The following is a 23,833-nucleotide window of genomic DNA, read 5'->3' as shown; positions in this document are numbered from 1 at the left end:
ACCCAACCTACCAATCAACCAATTAACCAACCAACTAACCAATTAATCAACCAACCAACCAACTAAAACAAAATAAAACAAACTTAATTGTGCTCTGTCTAATAATAAAAAACAAAATGGGTTTTAGCATCTGTACACTCAATGAATTTGCTTGTAGAGTATTATACAGATTATTCAGATGGCAAAGTAGGGGGGATGGGCAGGAAAATTTCCCTCAGATTTGAGGCCAGTGGGACCTGATGTCAAAACCAGACACAGACATTGAAGAGGTCAGCTATTTGCACCTGTAGTGCTTTGTAACTTAGCACTTTAAGGAAGTAAGACTGATCTCAAAACTCTGGGCTGGGTTATTGTTCATACAATGTATTTTGTATGAAATAGTAGTTTGACTTATCAGCAGGTGGACAACACAGTGCGTTCAGTCGCTGGATTCAGGGAAAGCATTCAGTGGAAATAGCATGTATTCATTCCTATGTCTCTGTTTGTAGATGATGAGATGGTCTGCATGAGAAATCCTGCAGGATCTACAGGACGAGCGTACGTTTACGACGGTGCAGGGTTCACACAGACACACATTTTTTTTTTTTTCTGAGACAGGGTTTCTCTGTGGTTTTGGAGCCTGTCCTGGAACTAGCTCTTGTAGACCAGGCTGGTCTCGAACTCACAGAGATCCGCCTGCCTCTGCCTCCTGAGTGCTGGGATTAAAGGCGTACGCCACCACCGCCCTGCCACAGACACACATTTTTATATTTGAGTGAAAACAGAAGCCGCTGAGAAATAAAATAGAGATGCCATTAAATGGCATAAATGCATCCCAGTCACAGCCCCCGAAGATTTTCTTTTTGTAAAAGTGAAAAGTTGAAAAAAAATGGAAAAAAATGCCTTTAATCTTAGTACTCAAGAGGCAGAAGGAGGTGGATCTCTGTGGGTTTGAGGCTAGCCTGGTCTACAGAGCAAGTTCCAGCGCAGCCAGGGCTACACAGAGAAACCCTGTCTAGAAAAACCAAAAACCAAAAAAAAAAAAAAAAAGTTGAAAAATTGATTCTAGAATTATCTGGGCGTGTAAATGATTAGACTATTCAGATTCATCTGAAGGACCCAGAAGACTCCCTGGTCCCCCCAGATTCCTAACAAGCTGGATTTGTGTATCTATCCCCATGGGAGGTGAATATAAAACATTCTGAGCCAAGCATGTCTGATTCCAAAGGCTGCCCCCTGCAGTGAGTTTCTTTTGCTTGCCTTTTTCTTTGTGGTGCTCTGATGGTAGCATACATGCCTGCTATCACGTGTTCTACCACAGAGCGGCACTCCATCCTGGAGTGGTCTTATTCCTCCCAGGCACCCAACCAGGCAGAGTCAGTGTGTGCTGGAGACATCTGCCCACAGAGATGCCTAGGGCCAGACATGAGATCACTTTCGGGACTCGGCTGTGAAAGTTGTCAAACCCGAAGCAGAACGAGTACAAAGGAGCGAGTAGATAAATCATAGTGACTGGTGATTAAGAAGGGCTCACCGTGTGCCTGAAGGGAACAGCCACCACAGCAGACCGCTAGAAGCACAGCTTGCCACCCCGCCTCCAGGAGGACACACTCTGGTGGGGATGTCCCCAGAGGCCCCTCAGACTCAGGCAGCAATCCCCTGTGGACTGATGGCTGAAGGTCATTTATTATACCCCATGGATACCACCCCCTTCCTTCTCTTGGTTGTCTCCTCCTTGAATACACTCATGGTTTGCCATGGTGGGCATAGCCTCCTGTAAACTTACGTCTTCATAGATTGGGCTCTGATGGCTACCTAGGTGGAGGGTCAAGTTCTTTGCCTGCATCTGCTTCAGGTCACTGAGCATGTGTGAGCGCTACTCACTTCATAGTAGGTGAGTTCTACACAGTGGGGAAGTCCTGCAAGCAGACACTGCCGGACAGTTCTGTTGTACAGGCAAGGTCTGTGCACAGTTGGAAGAGCACAGAAATAAGGCAGACAATGGATGGACAGGTGTGTGGGGGACGCGGAAGGGCTGGGTTGCTAGGGAGTGTAGCTAGACGTGGAAGGAAGGTGGGATGGATAGAGAGAGGATGGTCTATAGAGAGCGGATGGATGCACAGGGGGAGGGCAACAGCCTCTGAAGGATGACTGGACAGTGCTGGGTAGCCCAGCTGGGGTGGGAAAGGATGGGGCAGCTGACTTTCAGCTTTGTACACTCGTGCAGGCTCTCAGGAGCTGTTGGGAGGAGGTGGAAGAAGGCCGCAGTCCTAGCAGGAAATGCCTCTGCACTGGAATTCCCTAAGAGCCTGTTTCGGAACCCACTTGCCTTAGTTAGCAATCAGCTGTCAATCTAACACAAACCTGGAGTCAACAGGAAGAAGAAACCTCAATTGAAGACCCACTTTGATCAGATTGGCCTGCGGCCAAGTCCTTGAGGCTTGTTTGTTTGTTTTGATACAGGATTTTTCTGTGTGGCGCTGGCTGGCCGGAAACTAACCCTGCAGGTCTGCCTAGCCTTGAACTGACAAAACTCTGCCGACTTCAACCTTCTGAGTGCTGGGATTAAAGGTCTGCTGCACCTGGTCAGAGGCATTTTTTTTTTAATCGCTAATTGAGGAGGGCTCAGAGCACTGGGCTCAATGTTGTGTCTAGGCAGGTGGGCCTGGAATGCGTAAGAAAGGTGGTTGTTACACAGACTGAGCAAGTCAGTAAGCAGCTCTTCTTCAGTGGTCTCTGCTTCATTTCTCACCCCCAGGTGATGCCTTAGTTTCTCTTGATGATAGCCTGTGACCTAGAAGCCAAATAAACCCTTTCCTCCTCTGAACTGTTTTTGATGAGTGTCCCCCACCCCCTCCAGACAGGATTTCTTTGTATATCTCTGATTGCCCTGGAACTTGCTCTGTAGACCAGGCTAGCCTCAAACTCAGAGAACCCCCCTACCTCTGCCTCCCAAACACTGGGATTAAAGGTGTGTGCCATCGCAAGCCAGCTTTGGTTAGTGTTTTATCACAGCAACCAAAAGCAAAGTAGAAGACCACTAGACGGCAGGCACTCCTCTCTCACAGCAGCTCATTTGAAGCCGTGTCCAGCTGGTACCTTGGAGGGAGCTACGTGGGACTAGGTGGGAATTTGATCAGAATAGGGCTAACTGATCTCCCGCTGAACCCTGGTATGAGGCGCAGCAGGTGGGCTGACTTGGCCCTGTCCCATCTCTGAATCCATCAAAATCTCTGAGGCTTTGCAGTTTAGGGAACCTACCAGAGTCCACATGGTCTCTGCAGTCAGAAGGTACATCTAGAAAAACTCAGCTCCTCTAGTCATTAGTCCAGGCTAGACTCGGTTCCTCTAGTCACTAGTCCAGGCTAGACCCGGTTCCTCTAGTCACTAGTCCAGGCTAGACTCGGTTCCTCTAGTCACTAGTCCAGGCTGGACTCGGTTCCTCTAGCCACTAGTCCAGGCAAGACTCAGTTCCACAGACTTATTCTAGGCTGGGGGTCCCATCTATCTCTGACTCTGGCCTTTGTTCCCCTCTCATGGGGTTTTCCCCCCTCCCCGGCCCCTGGGGTACCCTCCAGACCTTGCTTAAGTCCTTTCTCTTGAAAGAGTTGCCACTAGACACAGGCAACACTAACCATGCTTTCCCACTTGGGGGCCTCCTGGCTTCCTGGTCATTAACACTTAAAGCTTCAGGTGTTTTAGCTTTGTGTGGCTCCCAGGGAAACAGGAGACCAGTGGGACACCTGGGCCTCTTTCTCTCCATAGGCCTTCTGCCCCTGGCCTGCACAGGGCAGGCTTAGCCCCATCGCCTAGAGACAGAATAGCCAATGTCTTTTCACAAAGGCCCTGCTCTTCTTGGGAAGAAGGTGTGTGTGTGTGTGTGTGTGTCACTTGATCAAAAAGTGTCGGGATTTTTCTTAGGAAACAGGGAACCCTAAACAGTAAGGTAGTGTTTTCAGCCTAATAACGAGGATCTCAGAGGCCCCTGAGCAGCATCCCTAAGAAGTCTATAGCCCCTCAAGGCTCAGCCCCTGACCCTTTCCAGATCTTCTACCAGCACTTGTCCTGGCTGTTCCCCAGCCGCTTTGCCTCACCCATGCCAAGTCTCTGCCTCTACAACCTTCCCATGCCCCACTGGAGAATCGGTGTGGCCACACCATTGTTCTGTCTGCAGAGATGGAGATGGCCTCACTGACCCTATAGCGAGACAGTGCCTCCATACCGGCGCTGCTGGCGGGTGGGTGCTGGGTCTGTTATCACAGGACTCTCACGCGTCTTAGTCAAATTAGTCATCAGTGCAGACTTGCCACTGGGACCATGCAGCAGGTGTGGCTACGAAGGCTTTTTCTGTGGCTAAATGTGGGTCTGCACCATGCTAGAACGTCAGGGCTAGGGAAGATGGTTTGCCAGGAAGCAGCCTAATTTGTATGATGCTGTCACAGAGTGAGTCCGGCCACTAGCCGAATGAGGGGTCAAAGCAAGGCCAAAAGCTGGGACGTTGTTCTGGCTTTATGTGGGGGGAAATACACAAAAACTTCCAGATTATAATCTGTGGGAGCCCATGGTTTTGAATCCGCTCCATCTTGACTAAAGGTCAGAATTCAAACCTATTCTTGCTTCTCAAGGACAAATAACAGGACGCTTGGCCAAAGGTGTGACTACTGGGTGTCTTGCTACTCAAAGACCAGATGACAGGACGTTTGACTTAGGGCGTGGTCACTAGGTGTTCTGAGAGGTGAGGAGGTAATTGTTTGTCTCTTGTATCACGGGAAGGAAGGCTTTTCCCCTCTCCTTCTGATTGGGGTGTATAAGACTATGAGTAATAAACCTATTAGTGGGCAGCTTGATGCTACCCTTGTTCGTAAGAGCTGTGGGAAAACTCCTGAGTGAACTGTGCGTGGAGATCCACTCAAAACAGGTTCTGTCCAGAGCTTGCTGCTGGGTACTGGAGGTCAGTCTGTGCCTGGCTGTCTGGAGCCAGCAGACCCGATGTTATGCACAGGGACTCTCTGCTCTTTCTTTGGCTGGTGGGGTACAGAAAGCCCTGGTTTTACACATGGAAGCTGGGAGCCCATTTAGAATGGGAAGGCAGTCCCATTACCCATGTTGTCTATAGGTTCCAGCTGTGAGGTACCCCTTGATATTGTAGACTCCTGGCAGCAATATGCCACAAGAACAATGTGTTCGCTTTATTTGAGACCAACCTACAGTTTCCTTTGCAGACACACACCCAGAGGAGCTAGAGAGAGATAGTGCCCCAGAGTCCCAGTTATTACTTGGAGATTGGAAACTCTGCTGTGGTCCCCACCAGGGCTACTCAGTACTGTCCACCACTGCTTTTGAGTGCCTGTAGAACTTATCCTGGGAAACTGGCTCTTCCTGTGTCCCCATGATCTGCTCAGAGGGCTGGCGCTATTCACAGTTGCTGGCTTGGAAGGTCGCTCCTCCCCTCCACAGTTCCAACTCCAAGCCCTCACATATCACAGCCACAACTTCAGTCTTTACTTCCTTCCGGGCTTGCCTGCAGTTACCAGATTTGTCCAGCAGAGGGCGTCAGAGCCTGCTGCAAGTGCCTTTTGGCCCAGGCCATGGCTTTCCTTGCCTTTGCATCCATCACATGGGTAGATGCTGGACTACTGTGGAGAGCTCCCTCCCTCACTGTCAGCTTCTGGGCCATGGACCTTTGCACCAGTGCCTGTCTTGTCCTCTTCCTGGGTACCCACCTGTCCTGATTGCTAGGAGAGCCTCATGAGTCACGTTCTCTTCACTGGGGTCTGATTCCTGGCTTGCTATGAGGAGGCGCCAAGTGCATTCTCTTCTGGAACCTTCTCTTGTATTGTGCCCTGCTAGTACCACTTTTTGATATGTGGAGTTTGCCTCTTTAGGGAGGCGTCTGTCTATCTTGAGTGTTTCAGCCCTGGCCCCAGGGCCCCTTCTGACTCTGGACTTCTTTGGAATCATCAGCCCACCAGACATAGGGCAGGTGCAGCTTGAATTATCTAGCTGTGTGTGTGGGGGTGTGTGTGTGTCAGACCGTCTCCTTTCCTAGTGACAGCTTCCAGAATGGAAGGAGGAAGCTGAGTATCAATGAAGCCCTAATCAGATCCCAGTATATCAAAAGAAGAAGGAAAGAGCCTCAGAAGGCTGACCTCCAGATGTAACAGTTCAGGGTCATGGATAGGGAGGTGGGATCAGGAAGCCTGAGCGTGTGGGGGCAGTGGGGACTGGACCAACCACAGCACCATACAGATCTGTCTTGCACAGTGAGACCCAATGGCGAGCCGTGTTGTGGACAGTTACGTAATGGACCATAAAGAACAGCGTGCAGGAGAAAACCATGGTGAAAACAAAATAGCGAAATGATCCCAGGGTTCCCAGCTCAGGTTCAGTGTATGCAAACTTGGGTGGCAAACCACAAACAATGGGGCATTCTAAAATCAGGCCTGTCGGACTCGGGGCCAGACAGGCATGACAGCTCCTCACGGCTGCAGACCGCACCGCCCTGGGCTGCACTCATCTCTGTAAGAGCTCCTTTGTATGCTTGGGAGAAAAAGAAGAAGAAGGAGAAGAACCTAGGCAGTGGTGCGCTCGGTGGTATTTCTGTCAACTCGGCACAAGCTGGAGTCATTCTGGAAGGAACCTCAGTTGAGAGTGTCCCCATTAGACTGGCCTGTGGGCAAGCCTGCGGTGCATTTTCCTGATTGCTGATTGATGGGGTAGGAGTAGCTCACTACGGGCAGTGCCAACCCTGGCTTGTGGTCCAGGGTGCTATAGAGAAAGCAGGCTGAGCAAATCATGAGGAAGAAGCCAGTAAGCAGCACTCCTTCAGGGCCTCTGCCCCAGTTCCTTCTTCCAGGTTTCATGTATTGGGTGTCTGCCTTGACTTCCCCAACGACAGGCTACAAGCTGTAAGCTGAAACCCTTTCCTCCCCAGGCTGCTTTTGGTCATGGTGTGTTATCACAGCCATAGAACCTCTAACAAGACAGCCTGCGCTCCTGCCCTTTCCAGTTGCCTTACTGCCAGTTGGAAATGGTGCACCTGTTGGAATAAATTTATCATTGGAATCCTGAGAAACTATGGACTAGGCTCAGACTTAGCCACACTCCCTGTTCATCATGAGCCTACCACTGACACGGATGGCATTTGTACAGCACACAGTGCACACTTGACATGCCCATGTCATACAAACACAGGTTCACATATATGTGTATATAATATAGATCTGTTTATGTATGCGCATACAGCTTCGACACATACATATTTATATACTAAAACTCTTGTGGACTCATTGATTGCATACTTGTAAGAGGCAGCATCCCAGGCCACAAATACGCTAGGACGACAGCGAACAGATGAGCTGGGGGGAGTGTAAGCAAGAGGCAGGCCCATGCCTGGGATGTAGCCCAGTGCTCTGACTGTGACGGCTATGGGGGGCTGAAGGCAGCCTGGATCATTGTGGCCCTTAGAAATGCCTGTGAGAGATTTTCCTTTCATTTTAGATAAGTCCCTTTGTTTTTACCTTATGTATGTATGGGTGTTTTACCTACAGGATATCTGTGAAATCACATACATGCAGTGCGCCCTTAGAGGCCAGAAGAGGGCGCTAGACTCCTTGGGACTGGAATTATAGATGGTTGTTAGCCATCACGCCAGAGCTTGGAATTGAACTAACCAGTGCCCTTAACCAATGAACCACCTCTCTGGTCCTGGTGAGGAATGTCCTTAATTGGATTAATTGAAGCTGAATGTGGGTGGAGCCCTTTCTCCTGGCTCAGGCCTCAGACAGAGTGAAAAGGAAAGGGGGAGCCCGGCACAAGCACCCCTCGCTCTCTGCTTTCTAACTCTGGATGCGATGCGGCCAGCCGTCTCCAGCTTCTGCTGCTGCGCCTTTCCCACAGCGGAGGACTGGTCTGAAACAGGGAGTCATAACAACCCTTCTTCTCCAAGGGTAGTCAGGGCATTTTATCACAGCTATTGGGAAAGAAATGATGACATTTTGGCTCTGTCCTCTGGGACCTTCATGTCCCCAGGACACAGGATCCATGGAGAGATGGCTGGGAGGGATTTCTACTTGGCAAGAACTCAGAGAGGGAGTTTGAACTAAGGTGCTGATCCTCTCCCACCTACTTGCATAAGAAGGCTGACTCACGTTTCCATGCACCCCGAGGTGCATCCGACACACCAGTGACGGTGGAGGGAGATGCTTTAGGCAAGGAGAGGACCGGTGGAGACAAAGACATGGAGATCAGGGGTGGAGTGAGACCAGATGTCACCTGCCAATGGTACTGTGACATCTTATCATAATGAGACCTACCAAAATGTTAAGATGCTATTCCCTAGGACTTCCTACAGGTTGGAATAGGGGACCATTTTTGCATGAGGAGAGCGTATATTGTTGGGTCAAGCCTGCTCAAGGATGTATTTCCTGTGGGTGGACTCAAGGATTGCTTCTAGATATGGGTACTTGCCATGATTTTACCTGTCTACCAGGGGGACACTGAGCAGGCTCTCATGGAGATGGTGAGTGAGCTCTTGGAAGCACCAGATAGCTCTTTCTGGTCCTCTTGCCCATTTGAAGACAATGAGAGTAGGTCAATACTGCGGCCCTTGGGCTCTCTGCGTGAGGAGACACAGTATGGCCGGAGTCTGTGGGGATGAGAACGTGGGGCCCGAGAGCCTGTAAGCCCAGCTGTGGCTGTGCACAGCCTTCCAGGTTGCTCTAACCTCAGTTTCCTCGTTTGGAAATCTGGGCCAGGAAATTAACTCTAAGGCCTTTTTTGGCCTGGCACACAAGGGCCTGTGAGGAGAGGCTGCAGAGGAATGCTTTATCGGGTGGACACTGGAGGATGGATTTCTGGTCCCATATGAACATTGTGGGGAGTCTTGGTTCCACAAGGGGAGACTTCAAAGTAGATTGTGGGAAAGGCCTGCGCATGGAATCCCATTTGAGCTATGTGGTGGCACCTTAGATAGAACGTTTGGCTACACTGGGTCTCTCCAAACCAGTAGAGGCCCTGCATAGGTGGCACAGCATCTCCCAGCAGGTGGGTGGGCTATGCCCAACCCTGCTGTGCCCCTCAACCAGGCAACTCAGCTTTTTCTCAGGCTTCCCTCTCTCCCTCTCACTTCCCTTCTCCCTGCATAACCTTCTCTTTATGTCTGCTTCATTCTGCCCCTATGCTAGGCCAGTTTAAGGTCACCCTCCCCTCAATGGCAAAGCCAGATTATCCTTGTCAGAGGCCCCTCCAGTTCCCTAACAGGGTCCTAAGACTTTTCCCCAGGACTCTGTGCTCCTGGGCTTCCCTTATGTTTCTCTTTGTTACTGATGGTTTCTTAACCCACCGAGGCTTGAGATAGGACTAAGGAAGGAATGCAATCTGCACTCAATCTCCAGTTGTGTTTGTGCCAGAGACCGCCATCAAGGCTCTGGGCCTACTGCATGATGTCTGGATGCTTCTGATCAGGGTCCTCAATGCCTGGTACCTTCTAGAGTCTGTAGTCCCCACTGAGCACACAACACAGCTCCACTCCCCACTCTCCCCTTTCCACTCCAACAGAGCAGGAAGTGGCTAGTCTGGGCACAGCCTAGACTTAGCTGGGAGGGAAGAGATGTGACATCTACTCTCAGCCCGGTTTTTCCCCTTCCCTGGCTGCAGAGCCACTGGACACACGTAGAATTTTCTGAACATGATAAAGGAGTGAGACTCGTCTCTGGATCATAGCAAAGATCTCTTCGCAGAGTCTGAGCAGCTAAAATGTCACCAGTACCTGTGACCAAGCCAGGAATTTCTTCATTCCAAACATCACTAAAAGTCTCCACAAGTTTTCAGACAGTTTCCCCCATTTCCTAATATCTAACAATCTGTGAAAATAAAACTGCATCCTCTTAAGTAACCAAAGACCAAGGAAGGAATACCGAGGAAAACCAGAAATGATTTGGAGATAAATGAACAACCACACACTATGCCTTGGGGACCTGGCAAAGCCACACACACACACACACACACAAAACCTACAGCTATGACAGAGCCATTTTAATGAAAGATGAATCCCCCAATTTCACATGGTTAGGAACTAGGAAGAGGGGCAAAACAAACCTGTTCACAGAAGAAAGGACAGAGCAGAGATGACAGAACAGAAAGCGAAATGGGAACAGTGGGCACACGGAAGGGCGCCTCTTTAGAATGCTTGACCAACTTGGCAAGCGTGTGCTCCACTGGAAGGAGGAAAAGGCCAATGCTGGCCTGGAGTCATAGCCAGAAGAGTTAGCCAGCCAGGAGAAAAGGAACGGCTCAGACTAGCACGGGAGGAGCAACTTTGTTGTTAGGCACCAATGACACAATCACTACCTGCCCACAACTCCTAGGACCTAACCAAAAAAAACCCCTTGAAGCTGATAAGAGAACGCATCATCAGAGCTATAGGAACAAAATCTGCACACAAATCCAGTTGTATCTCCATAGGCAAGCATGGAGCGATTAGAAGTGAAAATTAAGAAAATCTTAATTTATAGTAACTTTTTTTAATTTTTGTTTTTTGAGATAAGGTCTCACCCTGTCATCCCTGCTGGTTTGGAATGCACTACGTATCTCAAGCTGGTCTTGAACTTTTGATAATTCAGGCTTTAGCCCCCTGAGTTCTGGTAGTACAGGTATGAGCTACCACACCTAGTTACAGTAACATTTAAAAGGAAAAATGCACTTAAGAAAAAAGATGTGAACAAGGAGGCCCAAGGTTTCTGTGTTGTAAACTACAGGGGATTCTGGGGGAAGTTGAAGATCGCCATACATGGAAAGGCGGCTGTGTCTGTGGCATTGAAACCTCAGTCCCTCCTGAGACCATGACAGTGCTTCCTTACATGGTCTGCAGGTCACACCATTCCTCACTGCAGGCTGAACTGGAAAGACTGACGGACTGCCCAAGGCCAGTGATAGGAGCTTGTGTGAGCACCTGGCCTGTCTCTTCGTGGGGTTTTGGTCTTCCATGGCTTGCCTCTGGGACACATGCTCCATGACTGAGCATCCACTTGCCTGGCCCCTGCTAGGACCCTGTTGGCAGCAGGGCTGGTTATGCCTTCTTTAAGGCACCCGACTGTTGAGGAAGAGACCTGGGTTGCTGCTTCTCCACATTCTCCATCTACCCAATGGCCATTCTCTGAGAGCTTGGCTAGCCACAGGTTTCTCAGTGTGCCCCTTAATCTTGTATGTGTGTGTGTGTGTGTGTGCGCATGCGTGGTCACGTGCACATCTAGAGAGTGAGGGGACATGAGACCAGGTGAATCACAATCTAAAGTCACAGAATCCCCACTGAGAGGCTAGTCTTTTTTGTTGTCATGGAAACTACCAACGTCGATGATGGTCGAAGAGCAAATTTTGGGTCCACCTTGGCAATGAGGCCCGCTCAGCTGGTCTCTTCTAGAACTCTGTGGATCCCTCCCTCTCCTTGAAACGGCACTAACACACATGTGGGGGCTCTAAGGAGTCAGAACCCTTGGTCCTCACTCTGTCACCCAATGACATAGTCTGGATCGTACCCAGCACTCATACAGACAGGACTCATTGCCTAAGTCCTATGCATCTTCTAGGCTGGAGTTTCCTTCAGAGTCTCCCTGAGGCGGGTGTGTCTCCACCAAGTTGATCAGGGAGTGTATGGAGAACACCAAGATTGCAGCACCACCTCAAGGACAGGAAGGTTGCTAGAAATGTGGAAAGTTCCAACAGTGTGTCCTGGGCTCTCCTGGAAGCCCATGCGGGCAGCTCTCTTGGAACCTCATCTTGGAAACCTGTGGGCTATGCTAGCATGGCCTTTGCTTGTGGGAGACAGAGCTCAATGGCTGCACCCATGGAATTTGACTGTTCTGCTGGTAGTGGCCCAGGGTCCAGTAAGAAGGGGTACGGGTGTTCTGTCCAGAAGTCAATTAAGCAGGACATACACCTGGTGGGCACTTTGGGGGTTCTTTCCTGAAACTGTGCAGTTCTTGGGACTCTAGAACCAATTTCAGTGAATGTTGCTATGCACTTATGAGCTTGGGGACCAGGGCAGGATGCAAATCCAGAGAGATGTCCATTGTTGTGTCCCTGGAAGAGACACCTGGGTGAGATATTGGATCAAGGAAGGCATGTTAGAGACCTCTGATCCAGAGATGGAGGATGCACCAGCCAGTGTTCTCTAGAGTAACAGAACCATTAGGATGCATGCTTTTATGTATATATTTAAAATTATTGCATTTGCTAAGAATATAAAAAGATTTGTTGTACTGACTCACATGATAGGGTCTAGGCAGTCCAACAATGGCTGTCTGCCTGCTAGAGAGACAGAGGATCCCCTAGCTGCTTAGTTCAAGGGGCAGGAAGCTTTAGAATAAGAGGGACCAGCGAGGCCCCCATCTGAGGCTGAAAACCTGGAAGCCCCCTGCAGAGTCACGGCTGTGATTACATTCAAAGGCTGAAGAAGATGGAGTCTGGTGTCCATGGGCCATGGCAGCCAGAATAAATGTACTCTCTGAGGAAGTGTGGCTGGTGCCCTCCTTTTCTCATCATGCTCCATTTGGGCCCCCGTCTAATTGGGTACCACTGCCCATATTCACCGTGGGCCTTTCCTTGTCATCTACTGCATGGTGTATCAGTCATCTCTGGAAATGTCCTCACAGACATACCCAGATGTAGTCTTCTGGTCCCAAACATGTCTCCATTCAGTAAAGTTAACAGTGAAGATCCAGGATCAGAAGGCCCATTGTGGGGTCTGAGACAAAAGACTCTCTCCTTCCTTCTTAGCCTCTGGTTTCTCTGAGAAGGGTCAGGTGCAATAGTTCCCTTACCAGCACCAGGCTGGGTCAGAAGCCAGCAGAGGGAAGCAGGCCTTGAGTGGAGAACGAGGCAGACACCCATCAAGTCCCTGAACCTGCACCTCCACATGATATGAACCCGCTGAGAGTGTGAACCTGTTGGAGGGCATGCACATGTGTGTATACATGTATCTACATGGCTACGTACCTGTGGATGTGTGTTGCTACGTGTGTACAGAAAGTACATACCTACATATGTCTTAGCGTCACTGAGACCAAGAAGCAAACCAAACTCACAAATGCCCAGTCACCATGTGTGGTCACTCCAGGAGTATGGAGGGCCTTCTACCAGTAACTGGGCAGTTCAGTGTCCCATGCATTTATAGGGACATAAGTCTTCAGACCAGCCAAGCTCCAGCCAGAGATACTATTGTCAGTGCCCTGACCTTCAATTTGCCCCAGACCTACCTTAGGTCTCTGTCCCTGTATTAGCCTCACCCTCATAGCTGAACCCATCTTACTTCATAATGTAGGAGTCCCCTCTGTATGCTGTGAATGTGTTTTATTCATAAAGAAACTGCTTTGACCCGTGGCAGGGCAGAATAGAGCTAGGTGGAAAAACTAAACTGAATGCTGGGAGAAAGAAGGCAGAGCCAGAGAGATGCCATGTAGCAGCCCAAAGAGAAAGACGCCAGACAGAACTTTACCCAGTAAGCCACAGCCTTGTGGTGATACACAGAATAATAGAAATGGGTTAATTTAAGATATGAGTTATCTAGAAATATGCATAAGCAATTGGCCAAAATGTGTTGTAATTAATATAGTGTCTGTGCGATTATTTTGGGTCTGGGAGGCCAGGTACAAACGAGAAGTCTCCGTCTACAACTTCAGAACTTTGTTCTACTATCCCATGTTACCCCTGGTCCCCATATTCATCACAGTGCCTCCCAATTCCTGCCCCCAGACTCTTTCCTCCATTGACTGTGTCACCTCCTAGCTCTGTCCAACCCTCAGGTCACTTCTGCAGGCCAGACCATCTCCAGCCTGGAATCTGGTGAAGGTTTGCAGGACACATAACCAGTGTGTCCAGGGTCATGGGTTTCTTGGGCTCAGGTGGTGGAGGGGCCCATGAACATTCTTGGATACCTGAGCAAGGGCTGCTTGGGGTACGGTGGCTGGTCTGCACCTGGGCATGGCAGGGCCTTCTTGGTCACCTGTTTGTAGATGTTCCTGGCAGTCACTCCGATCCACAGCATGGTAGAAAGCGTAGAATAGTGCAGTGCAATGCCCACCTGGGAGGGGAGAATGTCAGCCAGCCACCTCCTCCAGCCACCTGCCCCAGCACAGCACCGCACAGCAGAGTCCCTGTGCATGTGCCGCCCAGACTTTCTGTGCTGGAAGTGTCCTGAACCCTGACAGCTACTCTGAAACTCTTTAGGGACAATAAAAAAAATGAGGCCAACAGGAGGACAGGTAAGAGATGTGTCAGGGGCAGCCAAGACTTTTAAACTGTTCCGCTGCTTGCTGTGTATGTGAGCCTGTAAGAAGCTTGTGGTCTTGCATGACTGGTCCCTCCCTCTGCAGGACGTCTATGCCATCCTCAAGTATGGGTCCTGGTATACACACCTGCCTGTGAACTCTGGCCCCTCTTTAGGGTCCCCAAGTGGAAGGCAGGCACAATTGTATAGCAGGACTCCCAACATATATTCACTATGGCATTGAATTTAAGGAAAGGCGCCTCCGGGACGAGGCTCTGATACCCTGCCCTTGCACGGCAGAGGGACTCATTGCTATGGAAACAGCCGCTGGAGCCAGTCCCATCCAGCACTTTTACGCTAGCTAATTACGCATTCTGTACTGCTTCATCTCCATCTGATTCCATAAAATAAGGCTACCTTTGAGGTAATAACCTTACATTTTGAAATGACAAGTAAAATATTGCTATAATCGGAAAGGACATAAATGTTTAAGGAATACGGAGATTTCCTGAATAAAGCTAACATCGCGCCATTATAATGATTTATCAAATCCAGAGTTCAGTTTTTACTTATGAGTAAATGCTATAATAATTGATGAGGATTTGGGACAAGGTGGGGGGTAGAAAGATTGAAGAACTGTTTGTGGTTTCAGATACATAGGTACAACCTAACGTGTCCTATGAGTTCAGCCTTCCCTCGGTCTTGCTGCTGCCCAGGTGAGCTGAGCCTTATGGACATCCCAGGCTCACTGGGCTCACCCCTCCTGGATGAGAGTAGGGGGTCCTGGACCTGAGTGTCAAGAGCCATTTAAGAATTTAGGGCAAGGGCACCCAGAAGAGGGGTGGGCAGCCACTGCTTGAAGGAAGGTCTATAGTGTGGTTGTCACTGTCATATACAAACAGAAATGTCCGACTCCATCCTCAGAAGGGCTCCCGACTTTGGTCTTGAGACATTGGCCCAGGGACTTGAGGTGGGTGGCCCAGCTGGGAGGATTGAGAGAGAGGAGGCCTGGCTGCATCCTTCCTTAAGCTGAGTCTCTTCTGGGCTGTATGATCAGGGAGTGGGAGAAGATGTACAAAGGGCAGGCTCTGTCTCTTAAACACCAGCTTGAGGCAGAACACACAGGGAGGTCAAGGGAGCCGCTGCCTGGCTTCCAGACAGCTTGTGCTATTGAAAGGAAGAAGCAGGCAGGGCACCCTCCCTTGCTTCCGGACCCAGGGCCAGCACTGACGCACATTCATTATGTGGGACTCACAGCAGCCGTCTGCTTTGTTTATGATGTCACTTAGTACTTTAATGAGACTCACGGTCATCTTTCTGTTGCTATGACAACTGTCTGTTCTGGCTAGCCATCCAGAGCTCTGGACCACTTCTCCTGGCTGTTTTGTGGTGATGCTGAGCTTGGATGTGGAGGGGCTGGGACTCCTGTACTCAGTCACCTGGTTGCTAATCTACGTGGGCCCACGTCTAGCTCTCAGTGAGCTCGCTTTTAGCCTGCTCCTTCTCAGGCATTTCCCTCTTGGCAGGTGAGGGAGCAGTTGTGCTGTGTGAGCTGGGCCAGCTCCTGACCTAGCAGCCTTCTAATTAAAGCCAGCCTGGTCTCTGGCTCAGGGAGGCCTCAGAAGCCATAGACAACCCCACTTCTGCTTATAGGCATGGGGAATTAAGTGTCCTGGTGCGGTGGAGATTGTCACCTCTAGAGTGCTTTGTGGGAACTGAGCTCCTCACCCTTTAGCTCTTCTTTACCTGAGTTCCCTCACTTCCCCATTGCCCTTGCAGCAGTTCTGTGTCCCCCTAAAGCTCACCTGCCTGTGGCTCTTTCTTTCTCTCCTTAGTCTGTTGCCCACAGCTTCTCCCAATATAGCCTGGCAGACGTGTTTCCATTGGTCCCACATCCCTAACACTGCCTGGGCCTGGAAGGTGTGTTGCCAAGTAAGGGATGAATAGAGATTGGTCACTCCAGGAAAAGCCACAGGAGACCAGAAGGTGGCTGCTTTCTGCAGTCCACCCAGCTCTAGCACACGGGGACCCGTCCGTCATCTGGAGTCCCAGTGTTGTTACTAAGGAGTTCTCACCTGGGCATGACCCTCTCAGATCTTAGTTGGGAGGATGTTTCCAGGCTGGTTTATCCCCACTGACCAAAGCTCTCTTTCTGGTCCTGCACCTGTAGAATTCTGGAATGCCACGGATGCCTACCTTCCGGGACATCATGGGGCTGGCCTGAGCCTTGGGCCAGTGCTGGACCTCATGGAAGCACCAATATCATTGCAATGGACAGTGTGGCCAGCAGGCCCCAGCTGTGCAGCACTTGGTGGCAGAGTAAATACATAAAGATAACGACCCCCTCAATTGCCTTGTCTATGGCTTCTGGACATGCTTTTACAACAGGAGCGAGTGGGGTTTCCCAGCCCTCGCTGTGGCTGTGTCCAGCTTAACGGAGGCAGCCACGGAGGAAGCCGTCTTCTCTCCCTTCTATTGAGGCATGTGGTACTCTCTCTTCCGCTTGTCTGGCCCAGGCCTGGGGAGTGGCCTGGCTTCCCAAGGTTGAATGTGTCACGTAGTCACACATTTGATGCCCAGGGCACTAGAGCATTGGTTGTCTTTCAGGTGTGGGTGTCATGCTCACAGACCACTCTGAGTCTCAAAGGGCATCGGTGTGGGGAAGCAAAGTAGCAGTGGTTGACTCAGTTGGAGCCTACCTGAGCTAGGTGGGTCGGTGGGAACCAGGTAGTTAGGAGGGTGTGTTCTCTTAGCCAGGCCGTTCTAGGAACAGCTGCTAAATCACTGATCCACAAGATAAGCCTTACTTTCAGCTAACTACCCATGTAGGATTACAGGTCACAGGGAGAGGGAAGGCAGAGGGAACCAGTTAGTGTGGCTATTGTCATTAATGTGGGTCCTGTGGTCGTCAGGCATTGGCTGCAGGTGATTTCTGCAGCAGCCAATAGCTATTCGCTGAATTCTCAACAGTGAGGGATACCTGAGGACCCACGGTGCAGGGGAGATGAATGACAGAAACCACCAAGGTCGTTGGTGAGTTACTCTGGGTCTCTGAGTCCCTGCCTGATCTCACTCATGGAGCCTAGGTGTGGAGCAGCTCTGGGGGCAGGGCAAAGACAGACTCCCTGCTGCAGGCACCGAGGGCTCTCTTCCTTGGCCCGGAGTCACAACCCAACAGGACAGTCCTGGACTTGATTTGGAAAGGATGCTCCCTAGCCTCACCTTAGTTGGGGCTCACAGGTTATTTCTGTTTCCCAGTTTAAGCCAGTCAAACCAGGTCACGTGTGTGACGACAATGTGCCTTGTGATTTGAGATAGTCTTTACCATGCTGGGTATTTCAAAGCTCCCCCTTCCTTAAGAGAGAACAGAGATGCCTGGGGGTGCTCTGCCTGACTCATGCAGGGATGGAGCCTCTGCTACCACCGGTGCCTACGGCTGGCAGATCTGCTCGCCACGTGAGGTTAGCACCTGGAAGGTCTCATGCAGCCCACCCCTGGGTCCTGCCTCACTGGTCTTCAGGATCATCCTGTCCCCTTTCTTGTGAAGGTCACCGTTTGTTGGACAGTGTATGTCTAGGTATATGGCCCACGAGTCCTCAGAGAAATTGATGTAGTAAAGGATAAAATGGTTTCATATGGCCAAATACTGAGCAAAATAACCTGCTTCAGAAGGAGTGGGATTAGAATACAGACCCACTAAAGAAACCTCACTCTCCCCTTCAGGGGCACCATCTGAAGAAACACTAAGGTATTATTTATAAATGAACATTCGCTTCCACCTTGATAAGAAAGCTGGCATGCACACTTCTGTGTTTTAGCACAGGGAAGGCAGCACTCACCGCTTGGCAGAGGATGGGGTGCTTGGTGCGATTGATGCCACCAGCAAACACCGTGAAGGTCAGAGCCGCGTGGAAGCAGAAGTTGAGGAGCGCGTGCCGGCCTTTCCGGCTGATCCGGATGGCACTGTGGGAAACAGGGATTTCACATTAAAAAGCAGTGGTTCAGAGAAGAACCTGAAAATACCACACCTTGTCCACAGTGGGAACACCAGAACCTCAGCAGGGCTGGAGGCGACCCATCCAAAGGACAGGACCATGGGAAAGATGGACAACTGGGCCTTGTCCACCTTAGCAGGTTCTCACTGGTGCGTAGAGTTTCCGCTCCTCTGCTTGTCTGACAGAGTCTGCCTTGTCTAGGATCTCAGAGGCAGAAGCCATGCTCTTGATTCCCAGGACAGCTTCATCTCTGAGCAGATGTCTGGTGCACAGAGAGGGCCAGACTACGTGACTGTTTGGTTCTGATAATATCTATGGTCACCAGCATGGCTAAAGCTCTGCCTAGGCAGCAAGGGCAGGGCCAGTATTGCTCTCCTTATAACTCGATCCCACCATGGCTGTGCATGTGTCTAACTCTACAGCTCCTCTGGTCTGAGCATGCTTCTCAAAATCCCTGTTGAAACTTAACTGCCAGTATGCTGGTATTAGAGAACGGTTGTTGGGGCAGAGTTCTCATCAATAGATTTAGCGCCCTTATTAAAGGGACCCCTAGGGGTTACCTTTCTCTTTATACCACTGGAGGGCTCAGAAAGAGAGTGCCATCATGGACCAAGATATGGGCTCTCATCAGACACTAAACCAGCTCAGTACCCTCCTCACTCTTGACTTACAATTTCTAGAACTATAAAAAAACAATTTCTATTTTATGCATTGTTATCAACTCTGTGGTAACTTGGTAGAGCTGCCAAAACAGACTAAGAACACTTCTGAACCCATCCAAACCCCTCCCACAACAGGACCTTGTCATACCAAGCCTTCGCTTGTGACTGGCTATGACCCAGACCTAGGCATCACTCGTAATCGTGGTTATGGGTTTGGCTGTGGCTGTGGTCCCCTCCTTCTATGTCTCAGTGCGTCTTCTAGGGATTCAGGCAGGCAGCAGTCACACACATCCCTGTTTCCAGACATAGGCAGCCAGAAAAGAACTCAGAAGGAGGCCTCTGTCTAGAAGGCCCTCCCTAAATAAAAAGGCACAGTAGAGAGGGACTTCAAGGTTCTGCAAAAGCCTGCCCATGCCTCTTAGGATGCTGGAGCCAACATGCGTCCATTTCAGGATGGACTTATTTCACAGTGTTACAAGAACAGAGGGGCTGATGTTAAAAGGCTCAGTGGGGGCTGCAGAGATGGCTCAGCAGTTAAGAGCCCTTGCTGCTCTTCAGAGGACTCCGGTTTGGTTTTCAGCACCCACATGGTGGCTTATAACCATTCTTAATTCCAATTCTGGGGGATCGGGCACCCTCTACTGGCCTACTTGGGCACCAAGCACACACACACACAGAACACATATATACATGTAGGCGAAATACTCACACACATGAAATAAAAATAAATTAGCAACAACAACAACAAAAAGAAGACAGAGACCCAGGATGGAAGGATTGGGTTTTCTCCAGTACTATGCCCTAGTAGCCACTGTTCCAGGGAGGGTGAGGAGGGCTCCCTTACCTCTGATGCAGGATATAGGTGATGACCGAGGCAAGGAGGCACAGGAGCATGACCGCGGTGCAGGCATACACCACGGGGTGCAGGAACTCCCCTGGGTACTGGGGCAGGGAAAGGACAGTCTTCAAATCCTGGAAAGGAAGCAAAGACTCAAGTGACCCATATGGCCGGGATTCCCTACGTGATTTCTCAGGTGTCTCAGGAGGGGTGAGGCTGAGAGGGACTCTGCTCAGTGGCTACTCATACACGGTGTAGGGCATAGTACACCTGGGATTGGTGTCTTCCCAGGGCTGCTCAGCTGAGAGCATCTTCCCACGACCCTGAGAGCAGCTCCCAGAGGGACCACTTCCACAGTGCCCACACCTGCCTTGAGTCTTCTTTCTATCCATGTCCCTGGTAGAGGGTGGGCAGACGCCAGCTTCCACTGTGTGTGCCACTGCTACCCCCAGAGATGGTATAGAACACTCAGCCTCCCCAGCCCACTCTCTACACCCCACACTCCTTGACATTATGCTTTTGCACGACTCCCTGGGGAATTCTGCATCATGTTTCAGCAGCCCTAAGACAGTGGCATTGACCTGAGCAGATGGAGAAAGAGGAATTGTCATGAGCAGTCTGTATGGCTTCGGGACCTTTTCTTCTGTGTGTCAGAACTGAGGAACAAGGTTCAAGGTTACAGTTCAAATGAAGGCGTGGCTTCCCGTGGTAGGGAAACACAGGGGAATGAATGTCTGGCATGGAAACGCCATGGGGCCCTGGGTCAGAGTCTGGCCAATATGTTTGGGCAAGAGGGTCAAGTCTCCGACTTTGAAGGGACAGCTGGTCAGTGGGCAGCCAGGGCTAGTGCCCACAGTGTTCTCATAAGCCTCACGCTTCTGGGCCGTAGCTGATGCAGGGCAGAAAGTCTGAGGGGTAGGTGTGGACATGTTGGCACATGAACAACTCTCCAGAAGACATGGGGCTCAAGAATTAGGATGCATGGAGCCTGTGCCCCTCCCAGATGACAATTTCCTAATGAGGCATTATGTTGTGGAATATTTCTTTAAACCAGGCAAAGATGTGTTACATTTGTTCCTGCTGCATTTGTTAACTGTGTAAAGATGTGTTGCATTTGTGTTGATTAAACAAAATCAACCTGGACTCAGAGAGGTGGGGTTAACAACTGGTTGACAGGAAGTAGCAGGGAGGAGCTTAGTGTGGGTGCTTTTATTTTTTTTAGTTCCGGCTGTGCGGAAGGCAGCAAAGGAAGTTAGTCAGTTGCTATTCTAAATCTCTGAGCTCACAGATTTTCACCCTAGCCTTTGGATCTCAAAGTGCAGGCACTGGAATGAGCATAACACAACACACTGGAAAGCTATCCCTAGTGCAGGCACACTGTGTGCTCTCCCTTGGCCGCCACCATATCCTCGCCTCCTTGACTAGGAAACTTTTCCACACTGGACCCTGGGAAGGGAACTCGGCAGTCAGGATAGCCACAGGGTGGCCCAGCTAAGGAAAGATGCCCCATAGGACCATGCGTCTCTGCCCTGGGAAGCCTCTAGAAGTGGTGACCAGGCAACAACTGCAGGAGTCTGTGTCTGAGTGAGGACAAGGCACCGGCCATGGAATGGCAGTTTCTGAAGGGGTTGAGTCTGTTTCCCCAAGGTGTGTGTTTTCAACTGGCCCTTTCTTCCTGGACACCCCACATCTCGTCTGATGGCTCAGCTCAGTTATGTGGCATACTTAGGACATTTGCCCATGGGTATCTTTAGGACCATGGCCAGAGACTACCTCACCCTCCAAGCAACAAGAGCCTCCATTAAGACTGCCTGAGTGACCCTGACTACAAAGCCTAAACTCTTCCTGTAGTGTGTTGAGCAGAGGGTCCCAGACCCAGCGTAGTGCTTCTTCCTCTAGGACATTTGGTCTCTTTGGGAGCTCACATGTCCTTCCTTATGGTCTGTCTGCAGAGTATTTGCATTTGCTATGAATTATGGTGTTCTGAGCACCAAGGCCATTATTCAGTCTGTTCGGCTCAGCTGCTTCCTGTCAGACAGAAGCCAACTCTTGAGTCATGGAAAGTACGCTTGCTGATGAGATCAGGGTGCCCACACACCTGATGAGTTTGTGCTGCTGGGAGGTGGGGTGCCCCCTGGGGCCCTAAGAGCTCTGGTTCAACTGGGCCTAAGTGACATTTCCAGGTTTTTGTGCACGTAGGTCTTTTCATGGGGGTCTTAGGGTTTTGACCCAATTTGGCCGTTGTTACTAATGAGGGGAGGGACAGAGAGAGAGAGAGAGAGAGAGAGAGAGAGAGAGAGAGAGAGAGAAAGCATGAGAGAGAAAGTGCAGTGCAAGCGAGCTTCCCAGTATGGTCCTTCCCTTGCATCTAGGTCTCGTCCTGGAATGAAAACTCTACAATGATCCCGAAGGCCTGTGGCTTGCACGTCTTCCATGGCCCTCTTCAGGGTCATTGTCACTGTGTATATGGGGTGTGGGGGTGTCACAGGGGCTCGCCTTCCTGACAGTATCAGACTCTTGTGATGGGAAGGATCTGGGGACAGCCAAGGAAGGAAGAGGGCTCAGATCTGACCAAAGCAGTGCTTGCGGTATCCCTGATGCTCTGAGTTGGTAGCGGTGTTCCGCATTCTTATCTCCAGGCCCTACAGGAACACCTGCACTTGGATACTCCTCTCTATGGCTTGAATTCACACAACAAAGCCTCATGGGAAGCCAAACGGAAAAAGCAGAACTGTCTCTAGTGAGCTGACAGGATATTCAGAGAGTCAGCTTGCTACGCAGTGATGTGTTTTGAAGGCTGCTGTCCAGACAGGGTCACACAGCCTTGGGCGGAGGGGCTCAGTCTCAGCTGGATATTCACAGGGGTGGCCTCTAACTCTTTAGTGGCTTGTAAGCTTGGGAGACCAGACCTGAGGAGGTGGAGTCACCTATGTGAAGACAAACCTCAGAGACTAAGGGCAGCCTGACCCAGGGGATGACCAGTGAGCTAAGGAAGAAGTGAGGTTTGATTCGGCTTCCTGCTTGTTTGTATCGGAATGATCGCCTGTGCCTTTCTGCATTTTTAGAGGTGACATTTAAAATTCAAAGTAGGCAAGGCAAAATGGAGATGCATTTCATATTTTAAAGTTCACACATGGGCAAGTTCCTCTCAAGGAGTCTACTGTGCAAATGTTCCTTGGGCAAGATTCCAGGGATCTGACATGGGGTCAGGAAGAAGCTGCCTGGCTTGAGGACAAAGAGTCCCTCTGCTGTTGTGCAGCCAGAACGTTCTTTGGAGCAGGATGGTGAGCCGAGCTTGGCTCCCAGGTCACCACATAAGAGCTTTCAAAGGACCACAATCTATCTCCTAGCCAGCTGTGTTGCTTGCTCCCACAAACTGCAGCTAGCATGCTGGTCACCACACGCTCCTGACTGCCAGCTACTCAGCTACCACTCACGTTCCTCAGGAACTCCGCATCCATGAGGTCTGGTGTGGAGGTCATGTTGATACTCCAGAGGCTGCTGAGCTCGTTATAATCTCATTATAGTGATACAGATCCACCCACCCTGCTGTCACAGAGCTGAATAATACCAAGTCAGGGGAGAAAAGAGGCAGCACCCTGATTCCTGGAAGTCTCCTCCCTTCTCCCATGAGAGCATGAAGACTGTATTGTCAGAGTGCAGGGCCTAGTAAACACCCACACCCTAGAGCAGACTGGGGGCCTCCAGAGTCGAGCTTCCCTTTCCTGTTCATTGACCATGGGGTGACACTCCCTTCCTACTCCCCAGAGCTGTTGAGTGATGCTCTCAGCACTAAGTAAGAAAATAAATGGGAGATTCAGTAACAGGGCAAAGAAGGGCCTCCCCAGAGAACCCTCAGACAGGTCATCTAGGTCCAGGTGACATACTGTTTGCATTGCCTGTAGGGTGGACTGATTGTTCCCAAAAACACTGTGGCATGCCTCTGCTCACTGGAAAATTCCAGAGTCCCTTTCTCTTAAGATGGCTGCCCAGTCAACAGACTCGTGAGTATCTCCACCTCGGTGGGCGTATTTGAAAAGATTAGAAGGATTAGGAGGTGTGGCCTTATTGGAGGCTAGGCTTTGAGGTTTCAAAA

General features: G+C 50.4%; 1 protein-coding gene across 4 annotated transcripts in view; it reads right to left on the bottom strand.

Annotated features, from left to right (window-relative positions):
* Adgra1 (adhesion G protein-coupled receptor A1) overlaps nt 1-23,833 on the bottom strand; it is a 40,164-nt gene that overhangs the window by 8,309 nt on the left and 8,022 nt on the right. For 2 of the 4 annotated variants that reach the window (XM_075972665.1, XM_075972666.1), the window contains 3 exons: nt 19,744-19,871; nt 18,082-18,205; nt 13,911-14,056 (listed from right to left, as the gene is read on the bottom strand). In XM_075972665.1, the coding sequence (XP_075828780.1) occupies nt 13,911-14,056; nt 18,082-18,205; nt 19,744-19,871 (398 nt within the window). Of the gene's footprint in view, nt 1-13,910; nt 14,197-18,081; nt 18,206-19,743; nt 19,872-23,833 lie in introns of all 4 variants that reach the window. The other 2 variants (XM_075972668.1, XM_075972669.1) reach the window with 1 other exon arrangement.

The sequence above is a fragment of the Microtus pennsylvanicus genome, chromosome 5 (genome assembly GCF_037038515.1).
Source record: "Microtus pennsylvanicus isolate mMicPen1 chromosome 5, mMicPen1.hap1, whole genome shotgun sequence".
Taxonomy (NCBI): Eukaryota; Metazoa; Chordata; class Mammalia; order Rodentia; family Cricetidae; genus Microtus; species Microtus pennsylvanicus.
Note: the sequence above shows the minus strand (reverse complement) of the source record. Positions and strands in the feature narration are given on the sequence as shown.